At 37.1% G+C, this 11,814-nt stretch overlaps 2 protein-coding genes and 1 pseudogene across 2 annotated transcripts; all 3 read right to left on the bottom strand.

Annotated features, from left to right (window-relative positions):
* Nucleotides 1-676: 676 nt before the first annotated feature.
* Nucleotides 677-1,661, bottom strand: LOC129490338 (interferon alpha-10). Its single transcript, XM_055294100.1, has one exon. It carries the CDS (start codon nt 1,610-1,612, stop codon nt 1,043-1,045), a length of 570 nt encoding a protein of 189 aa, XP_055150075.1. The 5' UTR covers nt 1,613-1,661; the 3' UTR covers nt 677-1,042.
* Nucleotides 1,662-5,581: 3,920 nt separating this feature from the next.
* On the bottom strand, nt 5,582-6,608 carry LOC129490336 (interferon alpha-10-like). The gene has a single exon (XM_055294098.1). It carries the CDS (start codon nt 6,550-6,552, stop codon nt 5,983-5,985), a length of 570 nt encoding a protein of 189 aa, XP_055150073.1. The 5' UTR covers nt 6,553-6,608; the 3' UTR covers nt 5,582-5,982.
* A 1,980-nt stretch (nt 6,609-8,588) lies between these two features.
* On the bottom strand, nt 8,589-10,226 carry LOC129490768 (interferon omega-1-like; annotated as a pseudogene).
* Between the last annotated feature and the right edge of the window lie 1,588 nt (nt 10,227-11,814).

Raw genomic sequence — 11,814 nt, 5'->3', positions numbered from 1 at the left:
TTGATTCTTTTTCTAAGCACATTTATTTTCTAAATCCACTTTTATCACTATTCCCTCTCATCCTTCTAAAGTTAAGGTATTCCACCTCTGTTTTCTTTGGGTCTCTTCTGTTCCCCCACTTTAATAGTGGAAGGTCCTCAGAATCCAGTTGAAGTCTTTTTTTCCCTCTCCACTTGCTCCCCACATGACAGCCTTCATTTTTGGCCTTTCCATTGCCAGTTCTGAACTTCCAGATATCGTATTCCTTGGAAACTGCAAACTTATATATCTGACTGGCAATGTATATTTTCAATTACATGTTGAAAGTCAGTTTACAGAGAATATCTCTGCTTTTATTTCCAGATATGTCTCAATCTACCTTCTGCTAAGAGGAATTCGTTGTTTTTTTACTTCCTCATATTATAGCAGTTAGCATAACTGATATTAATTCAGCATTATTATTGTTTTTAGATTTCTTTCCTGTCAAAAATCAAAGATATAAGAGAACAGGGACTGTATTTTTTATGTTCACGTTTATATCCTGAAGGCAACATATAATCAGGTAGAGAAAAATGTATTTTTTATAACTTGAATAAAATTATGACAAGTAACTTAATTAAATCATCTATTTTTAAGTCAGGTTGTACAGTCAGGCTTGGCATTCTATCTTAAAGAATAAACAAACACAAGAAATTTTGTGTGGTAAAAATTTAATGAAAAAGGAAATTAATATATTGGCTAAATATGAAGAACACATATTGTTACATTAACCACAATGTGAAGGTACACATGGTCTTACATAAAAATAATTTAAATCTTAAAAATAATTAAATAAATAAATATTTAAATAAATAGATGAACAGAGACATCAGCATGGTCATCTGTAAAGAACTAGTGCCTGCACAGGTAAACACGATGCTTCTTTACACTACTGAAAACATTTGAAAATTTTGATTCAACTCATGGTGGTTATATGAGAAATGAGTCTTTGAAATGGAAGAACTCATGAAAGTGTGAGATAATACAATAGTCAATGAGGTTCATTCCCATTTTGAACCAGTTTTCAATCCTTCCTCCTTAATCTTTTTTGCAAGTTTGTTGAAAAAGAGAAGGATCTCATGATTTCTGCTCTGACAACCTCCCAGGCACAAGGGCTGTATTTCTTCTCTGTGAGATAAAGAGTGATTCTTTGGAAGTATTTCCTAACAGCAAGGATGGAGTCCTCATTCATCAGGGGAGTCTCTTCCACCCCAACCTCCTGTATCACACAGGCTTCCAGGTCATTCAGTTGCTGGTAAAGTTCAGTGAAAAATTTTTCTAGGAGACTCTGTTCCCAAGCAGCAGATGAGTCCTTTGTGCTGAAGAGGTTGAAGGTCTGCTGGATCATCTCATGGAGGACAGAGATGGCTTGAGCCTTCTGGAACTGGTTGCCATCAAACTCCTCCTGGGGGAATCTGAAATCATGTCTGTCCTTCAGGCAGGAGAAAGGAGAGATTCTTCCCATTTGTGCCAGGAGTATCAAGGCCCTCCTATTACCCAGGCTGTGGGTCTGAGGCAGATCACAGCCCAGACAGCAGATGGATTTGTAGCTGAGCACCACCATGGCCATCAGTAAAGAAAAGGACAGGGCCATTGGGATGTTGCAAATATTGCTAGGCTACTTGAGGTGGGTAACCTTGAACCTTGGCCTTTAGGTTTTCTGAAGACTTTGCTCTGTGCATAGGTCTTAAATAGTGAACATACTAATTTCCATTTTCTAAATGCCCTAGTTTTACTTTCTATCTCTGTTTTTGCTTTCTTTATGCACTCTCTATATGTGTTTAAAATGTTTTTCATTTTTTTTTCATCATTGCCTATTTTTCCCCTGCACTCAAAGCCTTTTATGGTATTTTTTTTCCAATTGAAATCTTCATGGAATTTTAATAACACAGATTTGGCGTATCTATTTATGTATACTATGTATACCTCTACTTCACAGATAAAAACTATAAAGTTTGCTCTTTTTATTCAAAGTAAAGTTAAGAATGACAGAAAAGTTAAACTAAAACCTAAGTTTAAAAGCTATTGACATTTAACTTAATTCGATAAGTATATTTGTGGAATAACTATTAATTTAATTTGTTCATGTAAATTTTGTTGTATCAAAGTACATATGCAAAAGAAAAATCTGTATAATACACATTAATAATATGAATGTAATTACATACCTAATCATTCAAAACTGCCAAAAATATGAATCAATAATTTTTTAAAATTTTTCTCATAGTGTATGAAGCTTTGAATTTTGCTTTATATGAGAAAATAATTTGTAAACTTCACTAGCTGCAGTATTCATCCAGATATTGCCAACACTTTTTTCTTTTCAGCACTTGACATAAGTACTGATGTATTGAATAACTGTAGTAGAAATAAATCATATAATGTAAGCTATTTGCATTTAATTCTCAAAGTCTACAAAACATCCTGAAGAACTGAGGATCAAACATAACTAATAACCATAAGATAGTCAATGGCAGCCCAAAGGTATGCAGGTTAAAGCCACATATTGTGGTAAGACTTTAAGATCCAGCAAAAAATGGACAAAAAGTCCTCCAATCACAGTCATCTATTTGCCATAGGTTTGTCACATTGATCTTGCAAATATTTTGTTTATCTTCATGAACTCAATACCAGTGTTTCTCATATCATACACAGGAGAACCCAGTGAGAAAGATGTATATTAAGCAATGAAATTTTGTTGGATAGAGTTGTTGGAGAGTCACAAACAATTGTAATATGTCAGATTTGTTTATACTATGAGAACTAATTTTTGTACCCTTAGAAGTATCATTCCAATAAACATATGTGACTTAGAAAATATTATCAATTAAATCATTTTTGGCATTTTTCGTTGAAGTTCAAATTCCCTAAAGGTTTTCAGAAGTTCCTATCCAAGTCAATACTTACCAAATAAAGAAGACCATCTTTGTTCTAAATTCATAAATTCATAAATATTGAATATTATTATGTAAAGAATTAACTTTCAGAGTGTTCCTGAACTCTGGCAGTTAGTTTGCCTCAGCCCTATAGATACTGAGTCCTTAAATGGAATGAGGTCTGCTTTAGCAAATCAGCTATTTAGTAAGTGGAGGTTTTACTAGTTTCTCATTTTTTCTTCTACTGGAAAGTGTTCAAGAATTAATCTATTTTTCTTCATCATGGCTATATTTGGGATTGTAATAGACAATCACAAAAATTTCCATTCAGCTTTTACTGAAAATCAGTAACGCCCATTTAGTTTACTGCTAAAACTGCTGGGGTTCTAGTTTTTTTAAGGTGCATGTAGATCTGGGGATTCAAGTTGCAACAGCAGCATAATATCATCCTTTGCCTAGCACTATATTAACTATTTATGACTTCATTTCTAATGTGCCCTCTACTTTGTTATAATAGAAAATAACCAGCCTGGTGTCAAATACAGAGTCACATATCTAAATTCAAACTCTCCAATTCACACAGTTTATGGAAACAGACAATTTACTATTCCCAAAAGTAGGGAATAATAGCCTCTGTCCCCCAAATAATCCTACAGCTTCTGTAGGATTAAAAAAATTGAAGCACAGTTTTTTAAATCCAGTCTATCATTGATGGGCATTTGGGTTGGTTTCCTGTCTTTGCTATTGTAAATATTGTTGCAATAAACATCCACGTGCATGTATTTTCATAATAGAATGATTTATATTCCTTTGGGTATATACTCAGGAATGGGATTGCTGGGTCAAATGGTATTTCTGGTTCTAGATCCTTGATGAATCGCCACACTGTCTTCCACAATGGTTGAACTAATTTACATTCCCACCAACAGTGTAAAAGCTTATTTTTACACAGCTTCACCAGCATCTGTTGTTTCCTGACTTTTTAGTAATCGCCATTCTGAGTGACATGAGATGGTATCTCATTGTGGTTTTGATTTTCATTTCTCTAATGATCAGTGATGTTGAGCTTTTTTCATGTTTATTGGCCACATAAATGTCTGCTTTTGAGAAGTGTCTGTTCATGTCCTTTGACCACTTTTTGATGGGGCTTTTTTTTTTGTAAATTTGTTTAAGTTCTTTGTACATTCTGGATATTAGACCTCTGTCAGTTGGGTAGACTGCGAAAATTTTCTCCTATTCTTAATGTTGCCTGTTCGCCCTGATGATTGATAGTTTCTTTTGCTGTGCAGAAGCTCTTCCGTTAGATGCCATTTTTCAATTTTAGCTTTGGTTGCAGTTGCTTTTGGCAATTTCATCATAAAATCTTTGCCCATGCCGATGTCCTGAATACTATTGCCTATGTATTCCTCTAGCGTTTTTGTGGTTTTGGGTTTTACATTTAAGTGGTTAATCCAACTTGAGTTAATTTTTGTATAAGGTGTAAGGAAGGGGTCCAGTTTCAGTTTTCTGCATATGGCCATCCAGTTTTCCCAGCACCATTTATTAAATAGGGAATCCATTCCCCGTTCCTAAAGTATTGAGAAAGAGATCTCTTTTCCAGTTTCCGATTTTATTTTATGAAAGAAATATGTCAGTTTTTACTGACATGTAACAGAGTATTAATCAAAATAATGATCAATTACTATTGTAAATAATTTTATATTTTATGCTTTAAATACATAAAATATTAAATGTATTAATATGATTTACCAATGTATCACATTTATGAAATTTATTCATTGACATGTATTTTGAAAAAGGAAACACTATGCAGATAAAAGATAATCCACATTTTTGGGGGGTCCAACCTTATTACTTGCCTCCATTGCAAAGGCAGATCTCACACAATTTTCTATATGTGTTATCTTGATTTTTCTTTTCTGATTCACTCTTCTACTTACCGCAGTATGGCTTTTGCTGATTAATTCTATCAATCCAGCTCTCAGTAAGTTCTGCATTGTCATCTATTTTCTTGTTGTAGTGCTCAGTTTTAATTCACATTTTCCATAAGTCTATTGATTCTTTTTCTAAGCACATTTATTTTCTAAATACACTTTTCTCACCATTCCCTCTTGTCCTTCTAATGTTAAGGTATTCCACCTCTGTTTTCTTTCTGTCTCTTCTGTTCCCCAACTTTAATGGTGGAAGGTCCTCAGAATCCAGTTTAAGTCTTTTTTTTCCCTCTCCGCTTGCTCCCCACATGACAGCCTTCATTTTAGGCCTTTGCATTGCCAGTTCTGAACTTCCCGATACCGTATTCCTTGGAAACTGCCAACTCATATATCTGACTTGCAATGTGCATTTTCAATTACACGTTGAAAGTCAGTTTACAGAGAACACCTCTGCTTTTATTTCCAGATATGTCTCAATCTACCTTCTGCTAAGAGGAATTCATTGTTTTTTTACTTCCTCACATTATAGAAGTTAGCATAACTGATATTAATTCAGCATTATTATTGTTTTTAGATTTCTCTCCTGACAAAACTCAAAGATACAAGAGAACAGGGACTGTATTTTTTATGTTCACGTTTATATCCTGAAGGCAACATATAAACAGGTGCAGAAAAATGTATTTTTTCATAACTTGAATAAAATTATGATAGGTAACTTAATTAAATCATCAATTTTTAAGTTGGTTTGTACAGTCAGGCTTGGCATTTTATCTTAAAGAATAAACAAACACAAGGAAATTTGTATAGTAAAAATTTAATGAAAAAAATTAATATATTGGCTAAATATGAAGAACATATATTATTACATTAATCACAATGTAAAGGTACACATGATACTACATAAAAAAATATTTAAATCTTAAAAATAGTTAAATAAATAAATAAATAAATAAACAGAGACATCAGCATGGTCATCTGTAAAGGACTAGTGCCTGCACAGGTAAACACAATGCTTCTTTACACTACTGAAAACGTTTGAAAATTTTGATTCAAGTCGTCGTGGTTATAGGAGAAGTGAGTCTTTGAAATGGAAGAACTCATGAAAGTGTGAGATGATGTATTAGTCAATGAGGATCATTTCCCTGTTGAACCAGTTTTCAATCCTTCTTCCTTAATCCTTTTTGCAAGTTTGTTGAAAAAGAGAAGGATCTCATGATTTCTGCTCTGACAACCTCCCAGGCACAAGGGCTGTATTTCTTCTCTGTGAGATAAAGAGTGATTCTTTGGAAGTATTTCCTCACAGCCAGGATGGAGTCCTCATTCATCAGGGGAGTCTCTTCCACCCCAACCTCCTGTATCACACAGGCTTCCAGGTCATTTAATTGCTGGTAAAGTTCAGTGGAAAATTTTTCTAGGAGGCTCTGTTCCCAAGCAGCAGATGAGTCCTTTGTGCTGAAGAGATTGAAGGTCTGCTGGATCATCTCATGGAGGACAGAGATGGCTTGAGCCTTCTGGAACTGGTTGCCATCAATCTCTTCCTGGGGGAATCTGAAATCATGTCTGTCCTTCAGGCAGGAGAAAGGAGAGATTCTTCTCATTTGTGCCAGGAATATCAAGGCCCTCCTATTACCCAGGCTGTGGGTCTGAGGCAGATCACAGCCCAGACAGCAGATGGAGTTGTAGCTGAGCACCACCACGGCCATCAGTAAAGAAAAGGACAGGGCCATCGGGATGTTGCAAATATTGCTAGGCTACTTGAGGTGGGTAACCTTGAACCTTGGCCTCTAGGTTTTCTGAAGACTTTGCTCTGTGCATAGGTCTTAAATAGTGAACATACTAATTTCCATTTTCTAAATGCCCTAGTTTTACTTTCTGTCTCTGTTTTTGCTTTCTTTATGCACTCTCTACATGTGTTTAAAAATGTTGTTCATTTTTTTTCATTATTGCCTATTTTTCCCCTGCACTCAAGCCTTTTGTGGTATTTTTTTCTAATTGAAATCTTCATGGAATTTTAATAACACAGATTTGGCATATCTATTTATGTATACTATGTATACCTCTACTTCACAGGTAAAAACTATAAAGTTCGCTCTTTTTATTCAGTGTAAAGTTAAGAATGACAGAAAAGTTAAACTAAAACCTAAGTTTAAAAGCTGTTGACATTTGGCTTAATTTGATATTTGTGGAATAACTTTTAATGTAATTTGTTCATGTAAATTTTGTATCAAAGTACATATGCAAAATAAAAATCTATATAAATACACATTAATAATATGAATGTAATTACATAATCATTCAAAACTGCTAAAAATATGAATCAATACTTTTTAAAAAATTTTCTCATAGTGTATGAAGCTTTGAATTTTGCTTTATATGAGAAAATAATTTGTAAACTTCACTAGCTGCAGTATTCATCCAGGTATTGCCAACACTTTTCTTTTCAGCACTTGACATAAATATAGATGTGTTGAATAACTTTAGTAGAAATAAATCATATAAGCTATTTGCATTTAATTCTCAAAGTCTACAAAACATCCTGAAGAACTGAGGATCAAACATAACTAATAACCATAAGATAGTCAATGGCAGCCCAAAGGTATGCATGTTATAGCCACATATTGTGATAAGACTTTAAGATCCAGCAAAAAATGGACAAAAAGTCCTCCAATCACAGTCATCTATTTGCCATAGGTTTCTAACACTGATCTTGCAAATATTTTGTTTATCTTCATGAACTCAATACCAGTGTTTCTCATATCATACACAAGAGAACCCAACGAGAAAGACGTATATTAAGCAGTGAAATTTTGTTGGATAGAGTTGTTGGAGAGTCACAAACTATTGTAATATCTCAGATTTGTTTATACTATGAGAACTAATTTTTGTATTCTTAGAAGTATCGTTCCAATAAACATATTGACTTAGAAAATATTATCAATTAAATCATTTTTGGCATTTTTTATTGAAGTCCAAATTCCGTAAAGATTTTCAGAAGTTCCTATCCAAGTCAATTCTTATGAAATAAAAAAGACCATCTTTGTTCTAAATTCATAAATTTATAAATATTGAATATTATTATGCAAAGAATTAACTTTCAGAATGGTCCTGAGCTCTGGCTCTACCTTTTTTTTTTTTTTTTGCATAAGAAGTTAGTTTGCCTCGGCCCTATGGATGCTGAGTCCTTAAATGGAATGAGGTCTGCTTTAGCAAATCAGCTATTTAGTAAGTGGAGTTTTTACTAGTTTCTTATTTTTTCTTCTGGAAAGTGTTCAAGAATGAAGCTATATTGCTTCATCATGGCCATATTTGCTGGGATTGTAATAGACAATGACAAAAATTTCCATTCAGCTTTTACTGAAATTCAGTAACGCCCATTTAGTTTACTGATAAAACCACTGGGGTTCTAGTTTTTTTAAGGTGCATGTAGATCTGGGGATTCAAATTGCAAGAGCAGCATAATATCATCCTTTGCCTGGCACCATATTAACTATTTATGACTTCATCTCTAATCTGTCCTCTACTTTGTTATAATAGAAAATAACTAGCCTGCTGTCAAATACAGAGTCACATATCGAAATTCAAACTCTCCAATTCACACAGTTTATAGGTATCAGACAATTTACCATTCCCAAAAGTAGGGAATAATAGCCTCTGTCCCCCAAATAATCCCACAGCTTTCGTTCCCTGGATCAAATCCCCAGAATGTATATGTGAACGGTAAATACTTGTGACATCATTTTTCCATCACTTATAAATTTCAGCTTCAAATCACGTGATAATCTTTAGATGACACTGGTAGAAAATCAGCCTGTTTATATAAAGGTAGAGATTATTGAATGGATCAATTTTAGAAAATAACCAAACACATTTTATTGTTCACTATTTTAAATGACTCACTAAAATCCTTTATATCATTGAACAATTAAAATATTCTATATTGTGAAATGTGCACAGGGGTTCCAATAATAGAACAGCCTTCATTTCAGAAATGTATATTTTGTATATTGATTTAGTAGTTTATCCAGTCAACACATTTTTATTGAATTTTGGCTCATCCTTTTAGTAGACCCTGAGAATACAGGGCAGTTTTGCCCAAGTTATTATTCTTAGTCTTTGAAACACTGGGGGAGAGAGTATTTTTTCTTTGTTCACTTGAGATTGTATTGGGAATTTTTGCATATTCATTTTTTATGTTGTATTTTACTGTGAAAATTTGTTTTTCTATACTTTGATTTCTTTCATTTTCATATTCAGGTTAGTGTTAATGAAATAATATAAATACAATTTTTTAAATGGACTATACAATGGTTCTGTGTGGCATTCACAACAACAGATATATTTGTATTTCTCACTTCACTTTTCCTAGAAGGTAAAAGTGGTCTGATTTTTCATCTTAATTTATGGGAACAAAAAGAAAACAAATGTATGTCTAAATGTGATAAACATGTAAGAGGAGAAGTACCTAATGTAAATGACAAGTTAATGGGTTCAGCAAACCAATATGGCACATGTATACCTATGTAACATAACTGCGCATTGTGCACATGTACCCTAGAACTTATAGTTAAAAAAAAAAGAATGACCAGAAGGGAACTTAGAAAATATCTTGAGACAGATGAAAATGAAAACAGAACCTACCAAAACGTATGTGATGCAGTGAAAACGGAGCTAAAGGGGAAATTGAAAGTTGTAAAAGCTTATATTAAAAAAGAAGAAAGACCTCAAACCAATGAACTAACTTTACAAGTTAAGGAACTAGAAAAAGAATAAACAGATAGCTAGGAAGAGGAAGAAAACAAGAAAGACTAAAGCAGACCCCAGGTCTTCATCCTTACTTCTCAGTCCTTGCAAGTTTGTTGATGAAGAGAAGGATTTCATGATTCCACTCTGACAACCTCCCAAGCACAGTCACTGTATTTCTTCTCTTTCAGGTAGATTCTCTGGATTCCCATGGATTCCCTGGAAGTCCCTCCTCAAGGTCAGTGTAGGGCCCCAATCACCCCCACAGATTCTTCCTCTCCTGTTGCCTGCCCTAAGCAAGACTCCAGGCATTCTAGCTGCGGATGAAGTCCAATGTGGAGCTGGTCCAGGAGGGTCATGTTCCAGGCAGCAGAGGAGCGCTCTGTGGGGAAGAGGCTGAAGATCTGCTGAAACATCTCATAGAGGACAGACACAGCCTGGGCCTTCTGCAAATAGCTGCCATCCACATCTCCAGGGGGAACCTGAAGTCTCTTCTGTCCTTGAGACACAAGAAAGTGGAGATTCTCCGCATTTGGCCCAAAAGTGCCAAGGTGTTCCTGCTAAGTAGGCCATGGTTCTGAGGCAGGTCACAACTCAGAGATCCAACAGGGCCACAAATGCAAAGCACCAGGGACACCAGTAGAAGAAGCAGGAGGACCATTGGGAAATGAGGGTGCTGCTGGCCTAGCTGAGCTGGGGTCGGGATGAACCTTGGACTCCCTGTTCTCTAAAGGCATTCTTATTATGCATGGCTTATAGTTGGAAACAAATAGTTTTCAGGGTTGGCCAAGATGGCCACCTAGAAGCTGCTCGTGTGTGCCACTCTCATGCAGAGAAATGGAAGGGGCAAGTAAATACAGCACCTTCAACTGAAACATCCTGGTACACACAATGGGACTCAAGAAAACAACTTGACCCATGGAGAACAGAGCAAAGCAAGGCAGGACGACTGCCCACCCAGGAGTGACACAGAGCCAGGGGAGCCTCTCCTGCTAGGGAAGTGGTGAGTAAGTGAGCAGCCCTGGGGTCCCATGCTTCTCCCACAGATCTTTGCAATCCTCAGGTCAGGAGATCTCCTAGTGAACCCACTCTATCAGGGCCTTCAGTCTGACACGCAGGGCTGCGTAGGATTTTAGCAGAGCAGCTGCTCAGGCGTGCGTGGGTATCCTGGAGCCTTAGATACCCAGGCCTCCCCACAAAAGAAGCTATAACTCCAGCCACGCAGGAGGCCAGACCACTGTACATACCCCTAGTAAAGGGGTTTCATCCAGGGGGCTGGGTAGTGACAAGTGGCAGGCCCACCTTCCACAGCCTGTCTTAGGGTAAGACCCACTGGCTTGGGAATCCAGCCAGTCACTGGTAGCAGCCTCATACCTCCCTGACATGGAGCTCCCAGCGGCAGGGTGTGGGCTGCCATCTTTGCTGTTTCACAGCCTTAGCTATCGGAGCCTTTGGGTTCTAGGGAGTCCAAGGCAGCTAGGGACTGGAGCAGCCACCCAGCACAGCCCAGCAGCTCTACAGAGAAGCAGTCAGATTGCTTATTCACGTGGATCCCAAATCCTGTTTCTTTTCACTGGGTGGAATCTCTCCACTGGGGTCTCCAGTCACCTCCACCACTGTTTTCTGGTGGACAACAGTTTCGAATGTCCCTGGGATGGCGCTCCAAAGGGAAGGGTAGGTTGCCATTGTTGCTGTTTAGCAGCCTTAGCCATTCTTGCAAATGCCATTCTTTTGTGCTAGGGGTGGTAGCAGACCCCCAGCACAGCGCAGCTGCTGTACCAAAAAGTGGCCAGACTGTTTTATCACCTGAGTCCCTGATGCTGGTTCTCCTCAGTGGGTGGAATATCCCCACTGGGGTCTCCAGCCACCTCCTGCATGTATGTTGCAGGAGGCAACAGGTTATACCTCTCTGGAAGACTGCTCCCAGAGGGAGGGGCAGGCCCCCATCTTCACTGTTTCATAGCCTTCACTGTTGATACCTTCAGGTACTGAAAAATGTGAGGTGACTATGGTCTGGATTGGACCCCCAGCATATTGCAGCAGCCGTATGGAAAAGTGGCCAGACTGTGTGTTATGTGTGTCCCTGATCCCCTCTCTCCTCACTGGGTGGGTCTGCCAGGCCTGGAACTGCAGCCACCAGCTGGGATTATCAAGCCAATAGCAGCTCTGCAACTCCCTGGAACAGAGCTCCCAGTGAGAAGGGTGGGTTGCCATCTTTGATGTCTCACAGCTCTTGCCCTTGCTGTCTC

Source organism: Symphalangus syndactylus, chromosome 9 (genome assembly GCF_028878055.3).
Source record: "Symphalangus syndactylus isolate Jambi chromosome 9, NHGRI_mSymSyn1-v2.1_pri, whole genome shotgun sequence".
Classification (NCBI taxonomy): Eukaryota; Metazoa; Chordata; class Mammalia; order Primates; family Hylobatidae; genus Symphalangus; species Symphalangus syndactylus.
Note: the sequence above shows the minus strand (reverse complement) of the source record. Positions and strands in the feature narration are given on the sequence as shown.

Excerpts from the sequence above, each read along its gene's own strand:
- LOC129490336 (XM_055294098.1), bottom strand. The coding sequence starts at position 6,552 with ATGGCCCTGTCCTTTTCTTTACTGATGGCCGTGGTGGTGCTCAGCTAC.
- LOC129490338 (XM_055294100.1), bottom strand. The coding sequence starts at position 1,612 with ATGGCCCTGTCCTTTTCTTTACTGATGGCCATGGTGGTGCTCAGCTAC.